Below are 20,750 nucleotides of genomic sequence, written 5' to 3' on the forward strand. Positions count from 1 at the left end.
TTACCGGAGGATGTCTCCGAGAGACCAAGCCATCATAACCCAGGAGTATATGGATGCACTTTGATCGACCATCCTTCACGATTGAACCACTCTGTCCTATGAGGATTACTTGGCCGGTATGCAGTGTAAGTGCCTCTTAATGGGTTATTTTGTGGCAAAAAGATTGATTCCTGAAAAATGTGATATTTTACAAGCAATACGAAGCACTTCCATAGATTACACAAAATTAGTAGCCAAGCTAAAACCTCTACAAAGCTAGCAAGGTATTCACAAACTGCATACTTCTATGTTGGGGGGATTGGATCTGGCCACAGAGAAGGAAAAAAAAAAACTCCTGCAAACACAGTCCTGCACCAGGACAGAGAAGGTATGTACTAAAAGCAACCCTTTACCTTTCTTAGTAAACTGAGTACTACTTTTGACTGTACTCTGATCACAGAAAACACAGTGATTTAGAATGTGCTCATTGTCTACCACTTTCCTCCTACATAAAATAAACTTCCCAGTGCAGAAGTTAATTATAAAATGATGAGGTTTTTTTTTTTTTTTTTTTTAAAGGAAAGTGGGCGGAATAAGTCTTTTAAAGAAAATATAATGCAGATGAGGGGATGGAGGCAGAGGAAACAGTTACATGCCAATGATCCGTATCCCCCGACAAGAGCCTGTGTTTCACTGAGCCGGGCAGACAAGAAGACAGGAAGGTTATGCTTTGCTGTGAAAACCGCACACATTTCCTCCCAACTATTTATCTGAGACCAACAGAAAATTCCACAAGTGATGTGTCTAAAATGTGCACATTGAGCCACTTAATGGGGGGCCCAGCATTCCAAGCCAGGCACAGCTTCTCTCACATGTGGGCATGAGTGACGTTAGCAAAGATAGCCTCAGAAACATAGCCATAGAAAAAAAAGAAAAAAAAACTCAAAATGCTAGTCCCCTGTACAATACATCATTTAGCCATTTTGCCAAGCAGCCCCCCCCCCCCCCCCCAAAAAAAAAAAAAACCTACAAGCTAATTTTGTTACAAGATGTCTTGATCCTTAGCTATGATATTCAAAGCAACATACCCTGCAATATATTTAAAGCTACTCTTAGCTTACATTTACATCAGTGCAACAGCATAATCATGCGTCTTTCAGAGCATTTTTTCTGAGTTTTTGGTTTCATGCATTTGTTATGTGCTCCTATTCTGATGTGAAGGGGCACCATAGAGAACAATGTGATTTCAGTAGTTGTGTATTGCAGTGTGGAGGCAGATGCACGATAAGTCACAATAGTGTGAACCCACCACAAGTATGCACAACACTTCGGTTGCGGAAGTTCCATACCGCCTAAAAGACTTTTAGAATGGAGTGTACTTGGGCAGTACATTTGTGGAAGATGCTTATTTAAGACTGAACATGTCAGAAAAGAGTATTCTTCTAGATCAATCAATGTATTATTATTACAGATACTGTACTTTTATAGTGCTTTCAATTTACACAGCACTTTACATATATACTGAGAATTCAAATCAGTCCCTGCCCCTAAGAGATTTAAGGTCTCTAACTCCTATTCATAAATACACTGGCCATTTAACCTTTCAGCGTGTCTTTGATGTCTGGTAAGAGACCAGAGTACCCTGGTGATATCCACGCAAGCACGGAGAGAACATGCAAACTCCAGGCTGTAGTGCCATGGTTGAGATTCAAACGGATGACCCTAGTGCTGCTAGGGTCAGCACAAAGCATTTGATTATCTAGACCTTACATACTAGCAGTTTTCTGCAAATAGAACATTATAGGGCCAGAGCAATATGGCTTTCTATCCTCAGGACCTGATATCTCCTCAGTGCTCATAAGTAAATAGGACTCCCCCCATCTTTCATTTGGCGAGCTCTGTTGCAAGTTTTATGCTATCACATGGTTCAAGTTACTCAAGATTACCATTTACTGGACTGTCTTCATTCTACTACAAGAGACTACCTATTATTTTCCTAACGAACGTTACAAAAATGAAATAAATATATTTATTATAAATAAATTTTTTAATTTATTATAAATTTTCTCACTAAGGCACAGCAACTTACACATTAAAAGACTTTGTAAGTCTCTGCACTACTGTCTTGCTTCAGCTAACACTGCATAAGTGTCTTAGTGCAATCAAAATATTTTTTTATGTTAATAATCAAAACATGTTAATCTTGAAAGCAATCATAAAACATATGTTGAATTATTCAAATAATAAACTAATATAAAGTGCAATTCGATTTAGAATTCATACAACCCCTGTACTAAAACTGAATAAAAAAAGAATAAAAAACAGTATATAGTGGCGCTAGAGAGATGTATTGGACATATAATCAACAAACATCATAATGTGATGAAAGAGTCAGTTAAAAGTCCATGGGATGGAAAGAATATTAAACCGCACCTGGCAGCAGCACCCTTAGAGTGAAGCAGATAACTCTGTATGACAAAAAGTAGTAACAGAGGGGCGCCAAACAAGTGCAGTATTAAAAGCATAATTTATTAAAAGTCAAACCTTGTCTGTAGAAGTGGAAGCTTTGAAACGCGTTACCGCCCATCGACAGATCAGTAGGCCAGCACGCCATGCGCTGTGAAGTCACTTCCATTTTGCGTTCCATGCCAGGTTATGGCGGTGACTTCCTGCTAAGAAGCCAGCAACACAGCTATTGCTCAAGGCTGCTGCGACACCAGAATGGCCCGGAGAAGCTTGGAGACTGACTAATCTTACCCATCCTTGCCTGTATTACTCATCCATCTTGTGATTGCCAATTGTTTGACTTTTATTAAATCATTGCTTTTAACAATGTACTTAGTTTGGCGCCCCTCTGCTCCTGCTTTCCATAACTTAATAAAGTGCAACATGCAAAGTGCAAGTGCATAATGCGCAATATATATATATATATATATATATAAACTTCTCCAGAATTAGAGTGGAAAAAAGAGTCAGCCAAAATGATCCTGTGGAGTGTCACACCACCAATATACACTCTCCTTACCAGATCAATCAGATCTCTAGGTCGATCTGGCATTGATGTATTAAAAGGAAACAAACTGAAGTGCAAGATTCAACACATCAAATAGCCCCAACCCGTCTCCAAAAGCTCTAGTGGACCAACTCCACAATCATCCGACTGGTAATCAGAAAAAATTTGTAGAATACTCTATGGCCCAATATCAAAAATGGCATATGTTTTATTTAGTTGTAGCACTGCCCCCTTCGGGACCTACTGGATTTCAACACTTCCGGGCTCCCCTGGGTTACCATTAACAACTTCAACATTCACAGTCTATTACTTTACTTCTTGGCTCAGTCAATAATTAATCCAGGGGTATGTTGTTGTTTTGTTTTTAATTTTTAAAAAATTGGTGGGATACTCCAGATAACCTATGCACAAAGTTTGGAGGACATCTATCTGTTGATACATCCAGGCTGTTGATCCACAATGCCACTAGATGGATTTAAGATTAAATCTCTTTCCACATGACTTGATGAACTAAAGTTATCTTCGTGACACTCTCCTAGTATCCTCTTTCTTGACCACTGACACCCTTACTTTGACTATCCTACTTCGGGGTGGCCCCCCTCAGGTGAGGCCCCCTTGACACGATCCCCTGTACTCACAATACTGTTTATTCAAAGGTCTCCCCCTCACTCAGCTTTTCTGGACCTCTGGGTTCAGCTCCGTTCCTCTGGCCCTCAGGAAGATCTCCTAATGCCACATGCCACTGCTACCCTCCCTCCCCCGCGGCACATGTGCTCCTGGATTTTATACAGTATCCCAGAATGCACTGAGACAGCCTGTCCCTGACAATCACCAGGACTGTATCAAAGCCTATGTATCCATTGGTCAGGTTTCCTCCCACTGCCCAACATGCCTCCCTATTGGACCAATGTGAAACACTCTCTAGACTCAATGAATCACATACTGAGCAGACCTCACTAACAGATCCTGCTCTCGGCTAGACAGAAAGCAATATAGATTTGCCTCAAGCTCCTCTGATAGGCAGACAGAGCCAAAAACTATACTCTCTCAGTAGCACCTACCTAGGAGGGTGCTACATAGGCAAATTTACACACAAGAGATGATGTTATCAAGAGGAAAACTCTAAACACGGCGCTACTGCTCAGCATCGACTGCACACGTCATAATGTCACAGGTAGTAGGGAACTTGTTTTAAAGATATATTTGGCCATATTGTGTATTCCAATAAAGGGGTGCTGCAGTTTGTTTAGACAATAGACACTAAGCTCAGGTGTTTTTGGTTTATTTTCTGTGTTTATATGTATGCCCGCTAAAGTTAGATGACTTGCAATGGAAGAAAAAAGTACTATGGTGCTTTTTCAACATACCACCCAGGATTAGCGTATTGTTTTACTTGTCGTACTTACCCTCACTGCCTCTTGTTTGAAGGAATCAGAATCAATTTAATTTCATTAATGTTTTATTAGCATTGTCTATTACTTTCCCATAGTGTGAATGTTTGCATCCATATCCTTGCTATTGCAATCAGTTACAATGTAGTTGCCACACAGCTGGACACCTGCTATTGAGGTGCCCACTGCACCCCATCTATCCGGGTCTTAAAGTGTTACTAAACCCAAAACAGTAAAATTCGACTGTATATGCAGTAAAGCATGCTCATTAAACTCACTGTGGAACCTAAGGTGTTAATCCTCTGCATTGTGTAAATAAGGCTGTTTGACCCTGTATGCACAGACATCTCCAGATAAAACAGTTACTAGAGTAAGGCTGCACATGCTCAGTTTGGTGTGTATTGCTAGAGAGTTTTTTTTTCTTCTTGGAAGAGTGCATGTGATCAGCACAGGGCCAAGCAGAACTGTCCAGACAGAGGCAGGACCTTGATAGGACAGCCAGTGCAGTATTATTTAAAACTCCTACAAGCTTTAACCAGGCACTGACAGAAGTCACAAGACTGCTATATACTGCTCATGATAAAAGGTATTTAGCAGTTTATATTTACCAAAACTATTACATTTCCACATTCTGTGTACTGTGGGAGACCAGATATAGTGAATGCAGGGTCCTGGGTTTAGTAACACTTTAATGCCTCACGATGGGATCATAGTTAACCTGACAGTGTATGGTGCAAACACCACGTGTAATAAGTTACACATATCAACTTGTTTAATGCTTATGGAAGCTATCTGTGGCATACCCAGGCAAGACATCCCAGCTGTATTCTGTATAGCCTACATTGGGGGATGGATTGCTTCTCTACAGGTAAAGTGTTGGGACCTGCAAGTTTTTCAGGCCTATGCATGGGAGATACTGTTTCTACTCTAGGAAGGATCACACAGATCTCTCAGAGGCACCCAGACCACAAACACCAGTCACAAGGCACCAGCTTAGCACTCAGTCTCATGGCTGTTCCCTTGTCCCCTCCCATAAGACCCCAGGACCCTAGTCCCCCTCCTATTTTTGTTTTTCTTTTCATTCGGTTTTTCCCTTTCCTTCACTTTTTGTTCATTTCTTTTTAACTTCACACTGCAACACATTTACTCTTTCAATTTTGCAAATCTCTTAACATGTCCATGGTATTCCTTAATAGGTACAAAAGCTATACACCACAAAAAAAGTGAGTCAAAGCATTCCAATCTAAGATCCCTGCAAATTCACTTAGCCCCCTCTTCCTCCCCAACTTACTGTGATGCCAAATACCCCCATATTTATAAATCCAACATCCCCTATTAACAAAAAAGCTTACAGCATTTCATAAAAACAGTCAATTGCATGTACTAAAAAAAAAAAAAATGTATTTTTTAATTCTCTAAATGGTGGTGGAAGAACAGGCATAGTTTCAGCTAGTATCATTATGACACCCAAGCCTCATAAGTACTATTATACCTGGTCAGACGTCCGCCCTGTTTCCCTTATATATATCCATATTAAAATGGTTAAAAATTCAAACCCTATGCTTGAATAACTTTCTTGGATCATTAGTCAAGCACATTCAAGTGGGATACAACCCCAAACACCAAGCAACTGATTTGCAGTGTCCTCTACCAGAGCCACTAAGCACAAAGTCTCTAGCAAGAACCAATTTTGCCTTAGATATGCACAAAGCATTTGGTTCTTTATCTAGGCTTATATCTAGCAGTTTTCTGAAAATAGGGATTTGCAGAGGGTTACCTCACATGAGTCCAGACAATTTATTTTCATGTAAGGGAACCCTCTGCAAATCTCTTTAAGATATCATGGTTTCCACTCATATTTTGTGCCATATTATTGAAGGCACTCACCAAGGTTGCCCTCTTACCCATCCTCATTGTTCGGATATAACCGTCAATGAAACACATAACACTGAGCCTAATCAGAGGCAAAGGAATGGTCAGGCATCACACAAAATATTCATATGAAACAACCATATACTAAAAAATGTTTTAACCTCCCCACACACTTCCATACCAAAACTTCGGGCCTCTATACATACATTTGCGTCTATCTCTGGCCTAGAAATCAAGCAAACAAAATCTATTACAATAAGCATTTTCCTTCCTCCTGAGACAGTATTACATTCACGTGGGTCACCACTCTTGCCCAATTTGGAATCACTTGAACTCTAACCAGAGATGTATAGTAACTAAGTAGAACTACTTCACTACTGTACTTAAATACCGAAAGGCGGTATCTGTACTTTCCTAGAGTAGAATTTTTTTCTCCTACTTCCACTTTTACTTCACTACATTTTTTCGATGATTTCAATACTTCTACTCCGATATTTTTTTTTTTGTGCTGCATAGTTACTCGTTACAATTATAAAAATTACCACTGCCAGAACAGTAGATGGCAGGTTTCATGAAGTTCAAAAAAATGTGTATAATGTCATGTGTACTTTTGACTTCTTTCTTTAATAACTACATAACACAGTACTTGTACTTTTACTTTCAGTACTTGAGTAGCAAAATTTTTAAAAAAACTACTTGCAATACTTAAGTACAAAAAATGTTGAATACTTCAGTACTTCTACTCAAGTCACTTTTTGATCGAGCACTTCCACTTCTACTCAAGTCACTTTTTGATCGAGCACTTGTACTTTTACTCAAGTATGGGTTTCGAGTACTTTATACAACTCTGACTCTAACATACCACACTCATTACCAGGCCAACTTTCCTCCCTGACACTTAAACGTAAAGTAGAACGTCACTCTCAATCAACATTGACTCTTTTTATACCTTATACTACTAGCATTAGTAAATGGAAAAGTATAAAACATGTACTTATTTTGCCTTTTTTTTTTTAACACACTTCTTCAGCTACTACCTGGTTCCTGTTTTTTCAGGTATAGGCAAATGATGTCAAACAACCCAGAAATCTTCTGGGTTGTTTGACATAATTTACCTATACCTGGAGGAGTGGAGGTTTTTTTTTTTTTTTTTTTCACAAAGTACACCCTCCTACTAAAGTACACTCTCCTACTGCCTCCTTTAAAGTACAATATACAGCATAGTGCTTGTGCTGTGTCATTTGTCCCGCTTTATGCTGTAAAATACCTAGTTAATCCTGCCTGTTCCTGTATCCCCGTGTGCTGGCAACGGTAATCATGGCTGCTGATCCATGATACCGTGGTCAGTTTATGTGCCTCTGTCAGGCTGCTGTCTCTCACCCACCCCCTCTTTCCCTGCCTGTCAGCTATTGAGCCAGTGCTGATCTGCTACCCGCCCCTCCCCTCCTGCTGCTATTCTGTGTAAAGTAACTGTGCCTAATAACTAGAAGCCCCATTATTATATGGCACAGTTTCTTTGCTTTGTAAAAATTATGCAGCTCAATACCTATTTTTGGAGCGCAGCTGTACGGTCATGTGACCGCCCGCTGCTCTCCTCCTCTCCGAAGGGCTGACATCAGAGGGGATTCTCAGCCCCTCCCACTGTAGTCCTCAAAACAGGAAAGAAGAGCTGCGGTTTGTCACATGACCACACAGCAGAACTGGGAAATAAGATATTATGCTGCATAATTGTTATAAAACAAAGACACTGTTGAAACATAGCTTTAAATAACAGAGGGAATTTCTAGTAATTAGGCACAGTGACTTTACAACCATTTTAAGGGTAGTTGGAATCCAGGAGGTCAATGCTACATGAATCATCTACCCTTACTCAAGATGGCCACGACCAGAAATGCCAGGGTAGGGGCTGCCTTTCACATTGATTCCTTTGGAAAATAAAGCATGGAGATGAGGATAGATTGGTAAGTTTGCTTTCAATAATAAAAATAAATAGTGTTTATGGTTTGTGATGCTGAGTTGCAGTGTTTTCCCACATTAAACAACTCCTGAATATAAGGCAACATTTTAATATTTCACAGATAGCCAAGATCAATGCTATTAAAGGGACTTCTATACAAAAACTCTTGTATGTTTTTAGGGTCATCCCTATCCCTATCCCATTCTACAATTTTGTAACAAAATGTTCAGCTCATGTAATGTGCCTTGCTGTACCTCATGTTAATATGTCCTGCTGTACCTCATGGTAATATGTACCCTGCTGCCGCCCCCTCCCCCACAAGTAATCTGCCCTCCTGACCCCCCGTGTTCTGCTTTGCTGATTCTCTGCACACTGCTTACCTCAATTTCTACCCAGAATTCAGCAACTGAGTAAAATAGAAACTCCAGCACAAGTTTCACATAAAATAAATATGTTTTAAATATTAATTCTATTATGTGATGCTATTTATAAAATAATTACCATTACATCAATGCAATTTCTAAAAATCACTGTTATATCAACAGCTCACTGATCACACCAATGTTCGGTGAGTTGCAGATCTGATCATTTCAGTGGTTTCCTGAGATCTCAAAAGGGTTCCTCCAATGTAAAAAGGTTAACCCTGCTATAACATCTGCAGATGAGGACTGAACAGACATCTAAAGTCTGAAGCATTTGAATTGTCCTGTGGACATTTGTTGATTGCCAGAAGGGAAAGGAGTCCTTCAGAAGAAGGTTGTCTAAATAGCCTGTGACCTGGATGTCCTGAGTCCTGAGAAAGGCAACCAGAGGTGCTAAGATCTTGGTGAACATTCTGGGAGCAGAGCATAGGCCAAAGGGCATTATGGCAAACTGGAAGTGGTGGCCTGCCAATTCAAAATTCAGAAAATTTAGAAAGTGCTAATGAGGTGGTTAAATGGGAACATGCAGATAGGCATATTGGATGTCCACAGATGCCAGATATTCTGCTTGTCAAAGAGAGGCAAATACCGGCCTTGCATGAAAAAAGTTGGAACTTGAAGAAATTTGTTGAGCGATTTTAAATCTAGAATAGGAAGAATACTGGGCTTTGATTTGAGTAGAATCGTTTAAACCTAACTTATGGAGGTACTGGCCAAAGTGGTGTGGTGGTAGAGGTGTGTACCCCCTTGAAACCATCAATTGAACCCACAGGACTGGGACATCTGTAACCCAGAGAGGCAAACTGTAACAGATGTCCCCCACTTTTAGGAGTGATAGCACCCCCTTCATTGTGAAGACTGGATCTGGATTTATTGTGGATGGCTTTACACCTCCAGCAGTGCACAAACCCCTCCAAGTCCTTAACCTCTTCCTCCTGCTTATGGCAACCTGGCTTCAACCTATTTGGTTGGGCTCTTATAGATGCACATTTTTTGGATCATGTGCTTGTACCTCTTTGTGAAGTGAGATACAGTGCCTTGCAAAAGTATTCACACCCCATGGCATTTTTCGTTTTTTGTTGCCTCACAACCTGGAATTAACACGGATTGTTTGAGGATTTGCACCATTTAATTTATAGAACATTCCCACAACTTTGAAGATGTTTTTTTTTTTTATTGTGAAGCAAACAACAAATAGGACAAAATAACAGAAAAAGTCATTGTGCATAGCTATTCACCCTCCTAAAGTCAATACTTTGTAGAGCCACATTTTGCGGCAATCACAGCTCCAAGTCACTTTGGATAAGTCTCTATGAGCTTGCAACATCTTACCACTGGGATTTTTGCCCATTCCGCCTTGCAAAACTGCTCCAGCTCCTTCAAGTTGGAAGGTTTGCGCTTGTGAACAGCAATCTTTAAGTCTGACCACAGATTTTCTATTGGATTGAGGTCTGGGCTTTGACTAGGCCATTCCAACACATTTACATGTTTTCCCTTAAACCACTCAAGTGTTGCTTTAGCAGTGTGTTTGGGGTCATTGTCTTGCTGGAAGGTGAACCTCTGTCCTAGCCTCAAATCACACACAGAGTGGTACAGGTTTTGCTCAAGAATATGCCTGTATTTAGCACCATCCATCTTTCCCTCAAGCCTGACCAGTTTCCCAGTCCCAGCTGCTGAAAAACATCCCCACAGCATGATGCTGCCACCACCATGTTTCACTGTGGGGATGGTGTTCTTTGGGTGATGTGATATGTTGGGTTTGTGCCAGACAGAGTTTTATTTGTTGGCCGAAAAGTTAAATTCTAGTCTTATCAGACCAGAGCACCTTTCTCCATACATTTTGGGAGTCTCCCACATGCAAACTCAAAACGTGCCATGTTGTTTTTTGCTGAATATAAGGACTTTTTTCTGGCCACTTGTACGGCTTATTGTCGTTCTATGTGCAGATACTCCAGTCTCTGCTGTGGAACTCTGCAGCTCCTACAGGATTACCTTGGGTCTCTGTGCTCTCTCTCTGATTAATACCCTCCTTGCCCGATCCATGAATTTTGGTGGGTGGCCGTCTCTTGGCAGGTTTGCTGTTGTGCCATGTTCTTTCCATTTGGTTATGATAGATTTGATGGTGCTCCTGGGGATCGTCCAAGATTTGGATATTTTTTTATAACCTAACCCTGACTTGTACTTCTCAACAACAATGTCCCTTACTTGTTTGGAGAGTTCCTTGGTCTTCATGGCTGTGTTTGATTAGTGGTGCCCCTTGCTTAGGTGTTGCAGTCTCTGGGGCCTTTCAAAAAAGGTGTGTATATGTAATGACAGATCATGTGACATTTAGATTGCACACAGGTGGACATCATTTCACAAATGATGTGACTTCTAAAGGTAATTGGTTGCACCAGAGCTTTTTATAGGCTTCATAACAAAGGGGGTGAATAAATACGCACATATCAATTTTCGGTTTTCTATTTCAAAAAAATTGTTTTATGTATATATTTTTCTCTTTTCACTTAACCAACGTAGACTATTGTGTTCTGATCCCTCACATAAAATTCAGATTAACAAAACTTTGAACTTAAGGCTGTAATGTAACAAAATATGTAAAAAGTCAAGGGGGGTGAATACTTTGGCAAGGCACTGTATGTCTTGCTCCAGCTCCATCTGAAGGCTTGCAAACTACTTTCTAACATATGTAAATATTTATTTGTACCCCCAATAACCCAGAAGAAGGATTCATTTCGAAACATGTCGGGTTTACTCTGAGATCCCCCAGCCAGTCCATTATATGTAGGAAATTACTGTGGGTTGCATCTCATAGTTTGGGGTACTTTTTTTTTTTTTTTAAATAGATGCTCTGTAGTCTACATATTTTTTTGTATTGTTGTAGGTTATGGTCTTTTATGGACCTCTGTCCATTTTACTATTGCATACAACTAAATTGGCCTCAGCCTTTATAAACTCATTTACTTTGACTCTTAAACTGCCTGAAGTCCCTGAGGGGTGTCTTTTGTTGCATATATATATGCAGAGTTTTGTATTTTTCTTCGTTGTGAAGAGGGCTTTGGGGGAAGGCTTGATGGCCAAAAAGAAGAGCTGAACATTGGATTTGAAGTTGAAGCCTGGCTAGAGAGGACAGGTGCTCTGCATTTAGATTTTACTTATAAAATATTTATTTTAGACCCATTGAGCATCATCAACTGGTCTCTCTGCTTCTCATCAATGCAAGCTGGTCACGGTTGATGAGAGTGGTCAGCAGGGTGCTGTAATTGGCTTCCAGCACCCTGTCTTCAATACTCCTCTTAGGGCTCTTTCACACGGGCGTTCCGATCAGATCCGCCTGTCATTTTTTTAGGCGGATCTGATCGGATGCCCATTCAGCCCTATGGAGCAGCGGATGTCAGCGGAGACACCTCCGCTGACACCCGCTGCCATCCGCATCCGATCCTGTCCGTGAAATCCGGACGGATGGAAACCCTATTTTCCATCCGTCCTGGGGATCAGATGGGATCAGATGAGTGCGGACAGGCGGTCCGCTCTCATCCGATCCCCCATAGAGAGCAGCGGGGGCTGTGACATCTCCCTCTCCGCACTGCAAGCGGAGACGGAGCTGTCATCCGCCGGCTCAGCGGGGATCGGCAGATCGATCCTCGCTGAGCAGCACGGATCCGCCTACGGAGGCGGACCGTGTGAAAGAGCCCTTAAGAGCCCTTAGCCTTGACACTAGCAGTGAAATTACTCTTGGAAAAGTTATGCAAATGTCAAAGCTTTGATAAACAGACCCCTGTCTGGAGGAATAGGTGTTTGCTAGATAGACAACATTTGCGCACAAAACACCCTAGGTAAGGCCCAAATGTGATGCGCTGAAACTCCACAATATAATTAACTGAAATTCACTGGATGAAAGGGGCAGGTCAGGGACAGTCAGACTGGGAAGGGCAAGTGATGCTGGATATCCTCCAGCCGGAAAATAAAACAGGTTCTCACTTGCTGCAGCATCTAATGTACACTGTGAGAAGGTAACAGTGTACAGTGAAATCTAACTAAGCATTTTCAGTACAGGAGACAAGCCTGTACAAGGCTATAGGCGAAAGCCTATAGGCAAGGCTGGAGATCGGCCTAAACTATACAAAACACATTTTACTGGCAACATTTGCACAACATTGAAGCAAGATGAAAAAATAATGGACATTCAATACACTACTTGTCAACACTGGCACTTGTGGTGTAAGTTGATCAATAGGTCCATTTCTACACTGTTCTCAGCATGGCATTTTAAGTGTTAAAATGATTTTAGGAGCATGATTTGTGTATTTCTGCCACATTGAAAATTTCTGGAAGATTTAACTGCTCACGTGACAATTAATGAAGTTTATACTGGAAATCCATAGTGTAGCATTTTTCAGACTCCTGTGTAATGGTGGGCCAAGATGCTGCATGTAAGCTCATGTACCTTGTGTAAATTAGCACATTTGTCTGACACCACACTAGCAGATTAGAGTCTTTGTAGTTGAACAGCAACCAGTGTTAATTTCGTCGACTAAAACGTTTTCGTCGACTAACACAATTCAGATGACTAAAATACGACTAAAACTAAAATGGCATTTTAGTCAAAAGACTATAACTAAAACTAAATCGAAATTTGCTGCCAAAAATTAACACTGGTGCATGCTCAAAGCATAAATTTTAACATATTCGATTTTTCACTCCAGGACCAGCAGTAGTATATAATGAGTTTGTAAATTGTAGAGAAATGCTTAAATAATGCATTACAAATTACAATTGAACTACACCCATTTGATTATAGATGACTAAAATGAGTTTCAGTCGACTAAAATGTAGGGCGTTTTAGTCGACTAAAATATACTGGAGTTTTAGTCGACTAAATACGACTAAAACTAAAACACTTGCAGAAGACTAAAATAGGACTAAAACTAAAATGCCATTTTAGTCCTAAGACTAAGACTAAAACTAAATTGAAATTTGCTGCCAAAATTAACACTGACAGCAACAGTTATATCTAAATTACTGAACTTCCAAAAAGTTCACAAATGCACCAGTCTGACATTAGCAAACGTGTTTTAAACATACTAACAAAAGATTTGGTGTCACTTCAGTGATGTACTGTACTGAGGAACTTCAGGTTTCGCCTCAGTGATTTACACACAAACCACAGACACGCTGTTGTTTGACCTGAGGAAACACTGTGGTTTCTCTCTAGTAGACACTGTGGTTGTGAAAAAGCCCAAGTGTAACGCAAATCCCCAGGGACCATAGCTAACTCCTCGGCCACACTTCAGGCACCATACACTGCGCATGTAGTCAACTTTGATATTTAAAGTCCTATTAATTCACAATAATCAGTTTGAAATAAATAAAATTTGTTTCAAGAACAATGCAACAAGTCATTTTAAACTTTGGTAAGGGAAACACCACACTTCTTTCTACCAAAAATAAAAATAAAAAATATTGTGTAGAATTTGTCACAGAGAATACCTAGAAAACATAAATTAGTATTATGCAGAGGCTCACAGATTTTGCAAAACAAGGTTTCAAGAAAGAAAATAATTTTTGTTCTAATTTCGTAAGGAAAAGGAAGGTAAAAAAAAAAAAAAACTTCAGCTTCAGTCATCAGACTAGGGAAAAAAAGAACTTAGATTGGTGACTAACGGTTATTGCACTTTGTATATTGCTTTCTATCCCCTATAATCCCATCTTCATAATGCATACACAACATTAGCTACAATCCCAACTACAGATACATAACTGGTCACCAAAATAATAGAAAGTGGTTAGATATACAAAACATTAGTAATAAAATCTATCCAATTGCTACAAATTTGGTCTTTATTGTGATTACAAGACAATTTTAAACATTTCAATGATTAAAAAATGTACATCTCCTATTGTAAATAAACCTAATTATGAAGATTGTAAACAACTAGTTATCTCTGAATCATGTACAAAACGTGCAAAATAGCTCTAACAGAAGTACGAAGTACATCCATGCATAATAAAATACTATCAAATTCTGAAGTTTAGCCAGAACCAAAGAGGATCTTTCAGCAATATGTCTTTACATGCATGGTATGGTGTAAAGATGTAGGAGGTGGGACCATAAAAATTAATCACCACACAAAGAGAAGCTCTAGCTGGAAAAAAACACATCAAACCTACTTAAACATTTATGCCTCACCATTAGCAAGAGACTAGGGAGCACTGAGAGAAGAGGCTGCAAAGCTAATATTTCTGTCGATAGGAAAACGATAGGACCTTCCATCCCCACCCTGAGCTTCCAGGAACTGCTCCCAACCTACAACTCGCTACAAAGCAAACATGACTTGCCGCAACACTCATTCTTTTCATGCATGACAACAGATTTTAAAATGTTTAAAACACAGTTAAAGAAATATATAAAATTTGCACAAACTGCCACACCACTCGATAACTGTGTTTACAATACATGCTTTACAATACATGTTTTACCAGTCTATTAAATTACTTTTTTGAGAAGATACCAGGTTCCTTGGTTAATTGCAAAAGACCCCAACCCAACACTGCTGTGATTTCATTGCATGTCAAAGATTAGTGTCAATGTCTAGGAGGGTGGAGCCGCATCTGTTAACCTCTTAGCAACATGAACGACAGTATTTAGTGCTGGGGAGAGCCGATTGGCTATATTTGACATGTAAATCTCTGCTTGGTTTTTAACGTGCAGTGACAAAGCAGGGGTTACTGCGTGGGGCTGTGTAGTTTCTGCCTACCCAATAGCTGTGTATTTCAGTATTGGTCACTATGTGTCAAATCAATACATTTAATATACCAATTATTTAGAACTAGAAAATGTAAATCAGTAATGATTATAAATGTGTCTCCGTTTATAGACCTATGCAAAGCAAGAAATGCCAAAGTGCATTCAATGCAATGTGTTGGGTATAAAGAATCTCAACATATATATATATTGCACTGTATATAACACAAATAGTATGGCAATCTACAAACATTTGAACAGTTTTCACATACTATATGTTAACAGATTTCACTACTATATATAAACTATACAGACAGACATAGAAGTAATAAAATAATGCATGTACATAAACATTGTGTAAGTCTATTTGCATAGTTTAACCAATTTCATGAAAATCTGGTTTCTGGAGGAAAAATAAATACTTGATACGTACAGTCTAAATAAAACAAGGAGAATGCTGGACTTACAGACAGTCGGCATGCAATACAGTTGTCCTCTTGTTCTCAGAGATCCAGAAAAAGCACAAGACTTGTGCAGAGAACCCAAAAGATGTAAAATAATGTGGGTAAAATTAATCCAAGCAAGGAGTAGAGCTGCCTCCTGCTGAGCTGTGAATAACTGTGTGTTGCACAACGCAAAGCAGCTTGATTTGCTGTCTGGGTGAGGGGGCTGGACAGATCTGCACACAGGACACTGAAGACAAGTAAGCAAGCTTCAACAGCTGGGAGACCAAACAAAGCATACTACCATGCTGGAACATACCCAGATAGCTACAAGGACTAAAAAATCACCACTACCGCTTTCCTGAAGAAAAGGGCAATAACAATACCATATCCGATTTAAAAATACTAAACTGTGCATGATTGACAACAGAGATAACTAAAAATAAGCCGCAGACAAAGAAATCTGCACTAAAGACGGTGTCTGAACACCAACATACACTAAGCAAACAGAACTGATAGCAGTTCACAGGAGAATGTTCTCCTTTTATAATGTACACAGCAGCAGTAAATGCACTTCAACATTACATAACCTGTATTCAACATAGATGCTAGTTGAGAAAGGGTTAATACCACACGGATCGGATATGGCAAGGCAGAATAGGCAGACCCTCTATAAACAGTCAATACAGAGCAGATGTGAGTATGTCCAGGAAGCCTTCCTCGTGCAGCCCGCAGTGCTGAAGATTAACAGCTGCTAGCTGCATTTCCCTCCAATTGAACAGCAGCTGCTCTTCTGACAGCCCCATTTTTAGAAATGAGGAGGTGGATGCTGGTAACAACTGCTATCTAATCCCGCTTTGCACAGATCAATTACCTGCAAACAGTCTCTTCATTGTCTACGACACTCGCCCTATAAATATCACAAAAACACAAACAAGCTGAAATGAAAGCCTTCAGGTATTCTATACACCTATTTCATCAATGTAACAAATTCAATGGAGTCTAATCCCTTGAAGGCCTTTATGCAATGCACGCATTTTAAAGTGCTTCATATGTAAATTGCACACAAAACGACTTACAGGTTTAGAATAAAGAGCAGATCTTGTAAATCTTTGTTAGTTTACAGGAGATAAACTACTTAATATTGACTGGGCACTGGACCACACCCTTATCAGCGTAATCAATGTCACACAGCAAATGAAAAATCCTGAGCTTTCAACACAAGTGAGGGCACCTCATGCAATCGATTCTCTAGTCCAGGGATGGGCACCCCAAATGTTTAGGAACTACATTTCCCATAATGCTCCTGCACTCTGCAGTATAGGTGAGCATCATGGGAAATGTAGTTCCAAAACATCTGGGGTGCCAAGGTTCGCCATCTCTGTCTGCCAGATTCAATGCACTTCCAAACACAGAAATCAAAGTGTATGGGGCACAAGTCACTCCAACCTTGCACATTGGAAGGCTTTCTGAAATCATAGATCCTATACACCCAATTGCTGTGAGGAGTTAACCGTGTGCAGCTTACATTTAGGCCTCATGCACATGGGGCGTTAGAAAAAACGTGCTGCAAAGCTAGTTCTGACGCCGGGAAAAAGTAGCTGTAAAAACGTGCTTTCAGTAGCTTTTTCAATTTGCGTTATTGCACGTTTTGCCACGTCGCTTTTAGCAGCGTTTTTTCTGCCTCCATTCAAAATCAGTGGTTCTCTATGGGAGCCTATTGATTTAAATGGAAGGCGCACCGCAAGTCGGATCAGGATGATCTTGAGGGGGAACTCCACGCCAAAATGGGAAAAAACGGCATGTGGGTCCCCCCAGGTTCCAAACCAGGCCCTTCGGGTCTGGTATTGAAATTAGAGGGTAGCTCCACGCCGAAAAAATGGTGTGGGTCCCCCCCAAAATCCATACCAGACCCTTATCCGAGCATGCAGCCCGGCAGGCCAGGAAAGGGGTGGGGACGAGCGAGCGGCCCCACCCCCCCTGGACCACACCAGGCCACATGCCCTCAACATGGGGGGTGTTGGTGCTTTAGGGCAGGGGGGGCTCTTCTCCCCCTCCGCTCTTCTGCTCTTTTGCTGTCCGCTCTTCTGCTCTTGGCTCTTCTTCTTTCCCTGGTCCTCCTCAGACGATGTCTCCAGTGATTATGCCGGTCTCCGGTCTCTGCAGCTTATTATATAGCCATTAGGGGCGTGGCCGCCCAATGATGTCATCGGGAGACCCGCCCCCTTATGTCACAGATGACGTCGTCTGTGACATAAGGGGTGGGGCCTCCCGGTGACGTCGTCGAGATGCCACGCCCCTAATGGCTATATAATAATCGCCCCTAATGGCTATATAATAATCTGCAGAAACCGGCATAATCACCGGAGACATCATCTGAGGAGGACCGGAGAACGAAGAAGAGCCAAGGGCAAAAGAGCAGAAGAGCGGACAGCAAAAGAGCAAATTCCATACCAGACCCGAAGGGCCTGGTTTGGAACCTGGGGGGGACCCACACGCCGTTTTTTCCCATTTTGGCGTGGAGTTTCCCCTCAAGATTTTCACAGCGCAAGTCGCGCTGCAAGTCGGATCATCCCGACTTGTGGTGCGCCTTCCATTCAAATCAATAGGCTCCCATAGGGAACCATTGATTTTGAATGGAAGAAAAAATGTATAAAGTGGCTTAACGCACGTTAAGCAACGTTATAGCAACGTTATTCAGCCTTTAGCAGTGTCAGACGTTTTTACAGCTGTAACGCTGGTCCTCAGAACGCGCAGGCCGTGGGTTCTTCTTGCAGCTTTAAAACGCCTAGGCCACTTACAGCTCAAAAACGTCTGTGTGTGCATGAGGCCATAGAATAACATGGAGGGGCGTTTTTAGGCTGCAAAAAAAAAAACGCCTGACGCTGCTTACAGCGGCTGTAAAAACGTCCCGTGTGCATGGGGCCTTAAAGCACCATCAAATGTCAATGTAAACGAACGTGTCACCCCAAATACAGAAAGTTATTGGTTTTCTCTCTTTTTCAGACTGTGACTACTGATAAAATGTGGAGTTCAGCCCAGCATCAATGGTCTACTTTCACTTAAAAACAATAGCTGAAATTAGTTTAGCTACTTTAAGTACCTCAATACAGCTGTATCGCAAAGAAAATAAATAAATAAATACAAAAAAAACAGCAGTGTTTGATGAAACACCGCTTATTAACCACTTCTGGACTGGAAGATCCCGGCCAGGCCATATTTTGCAATTCGGCACTTCGTTAATTAAACGGACAATTGCGCAGTCATGTGACGCTGTACCCAAATAAAATTGATGTCCTTTTTTTTCCCCACATATAGAGCTTTCTTTTTGATCACCTGTGCGATTTTTATTTTTTGCGCTATAAACAAAAAAGGAGCGACAATTCTGGAAAAAAAAAAAACAATATTTTTCATATTCTGCTATATGACAATCCCAAAAAAAAATTTAAAAATCCAAATTAAACATTTTAGGCCAATATGTTTTCTGCTACATATTTTTGGTTAAAAAAAAAAAAATCACAACAGGCGTATTTTGATTGGTTTGCGCAAAAGTTATCACGACTACTAACTACGGGAAAGATTTACGTCAATGTTATTGTTTTTTTTTTTTTCTTTTTTTTTTTTAACTAGTAATGGCGGCGATCTGTCATTTTTTGCAGGACTGCGACATTACAGCGTACAGATTGGACCTCTGACTGACATTTTTTGACACTTTTGGGGGGACCAGTGACGTTACTACAGTAATCAGTGCTAAAAGTATTCACTGTTACTGTAATAATGACACTGGCAGGGATGGGTTAACACAGTAAGTGATCAAGGGGTTAAGTGTGTACCTAGGGGCGTGTTTCTAACTGGGGGGGTGTGGCTTGTGAAATGATCACAGAGACCTGTGTTCCTATATAGCAGGATTACAGGTGCTCTGTGATCATTGCAGAGAGAACAGTCAGTTGTGTTTACAACAGCTGACCGTTCTCTCTCAGCGGGGAGCGATCGCGGGCGTCAGTGGCCGCCCTGCCAGAGTATACCTGTGGCGGGTGGTCCGTAAGTGGTTAAAGATGTTGCAGAAACCATACATGGGTGGCCTGTGCACTAGTGAATAGATATAGGAGTTGTCACAGCTCCGATCAGTCACAATGTACAGAGCCAATCAGAGAGGTTCTGTACCTTGTGAAAGCTGTGGACAAATCACAGTCATCACAAGTGTAAACACAGCCAGTATTTACGAACATTCAGGCTATTTACAAAGGAGTAAGGCCCCTTTCCCACTGATGGGCCGATCGGTCTGCCTGACAATTTTTCAGGCAGACCCACTTGGACCATTCATAGCGCTCTATGAAGCAGCGAATGTCAGCAAACATGTGTCTGCTGACACCCATCGCCATCAGATTCGGTCTGCTAAAAACATTTGTTCCCCATTCGTCTGGCAGATAGGATGACAGTTGGATGGAAATGGACAGGCAGTCCATTTCCATCTGACCGCCCCATACAGAAGAGTGAGCCGTGTCCGCTCTGCATAGCAGAGCAGCGAGGGAACTGTCATCCGCCTGCTCACTGGTGAGCAGCGGACAGATCGCTCGTTGAGCAGGCGGATCCCCTTGGCAGAATCCACCCCATCTGCAAGGGGGCTAATGGGAGCTCTGGGTGTTTGCAAACACAGTGGGAATGAGGATTGCAGCATATCAGGAGGTTAAAGTATAAATAAAGGTAATTTTTTTTTTTCTTGTTTTGGATAGTGAAGAGGGATTAGAACATCAGTTATTTTGCTGTCTGGGCCCGTGTTAGGGAGATTTACCCTCTTGGTTTGATATGTTTACCGTTATTATTGAAATTGAAAATAAAAAAAAGACTCAAATCTTGGGTTGTCCCCTGAAAATTAATAAAAGAGAAATCTTCCAATGGAGACACTAGTTCTGGTGACCTGGGGGGGAGGG

General features: G+C 41.0%; 1 protein-coding gene across 5 annotated transcripts in view; it reads right to left on the minus strand.

Moving 5' to 3' along the window:
• Window positions 1-20,750, minus strand: part of HDAC4 (histone deacetylase 4) — a 666,648-nt gene that overhangs the window by 359,638 nt on the left and 286,260 nt on the right. The window contains exon 1 of one of the 5 annotated variants that reach the window (XM_082260871.1): window positions 15,844-16,243. The exons of 3 other annotated variants lie outside the window; for them this stretch is intronic. In XM_082260871.1, the coding sequence (XP_082116997.1) occupies window positions 15,844-15,856 (13 nt within the window). In that variant the 5' untranslated portion in view covers window positions 15,857-16,243. Of the gene's footprint in view, window positions 1-15,127; window positions 15,151-15,843; window positions 16,244-20,750 lie in introns of those variants that run through there. One more of the 5 variants, XM_082260873.1, reaches the window with a different exon arrangement.

Source organism: Pelophylax lessonae (assembly GCF_965119305.1).
Source record: "Pelophylax lessonae genome assembly, chromosome: 6".
Classification (NCBI taxonomy): Eukaryota; Metazoa; Chordata; class Amphibia; order Anura; family Ranidae; genus Pelophylax; species Pelophylax lessonae.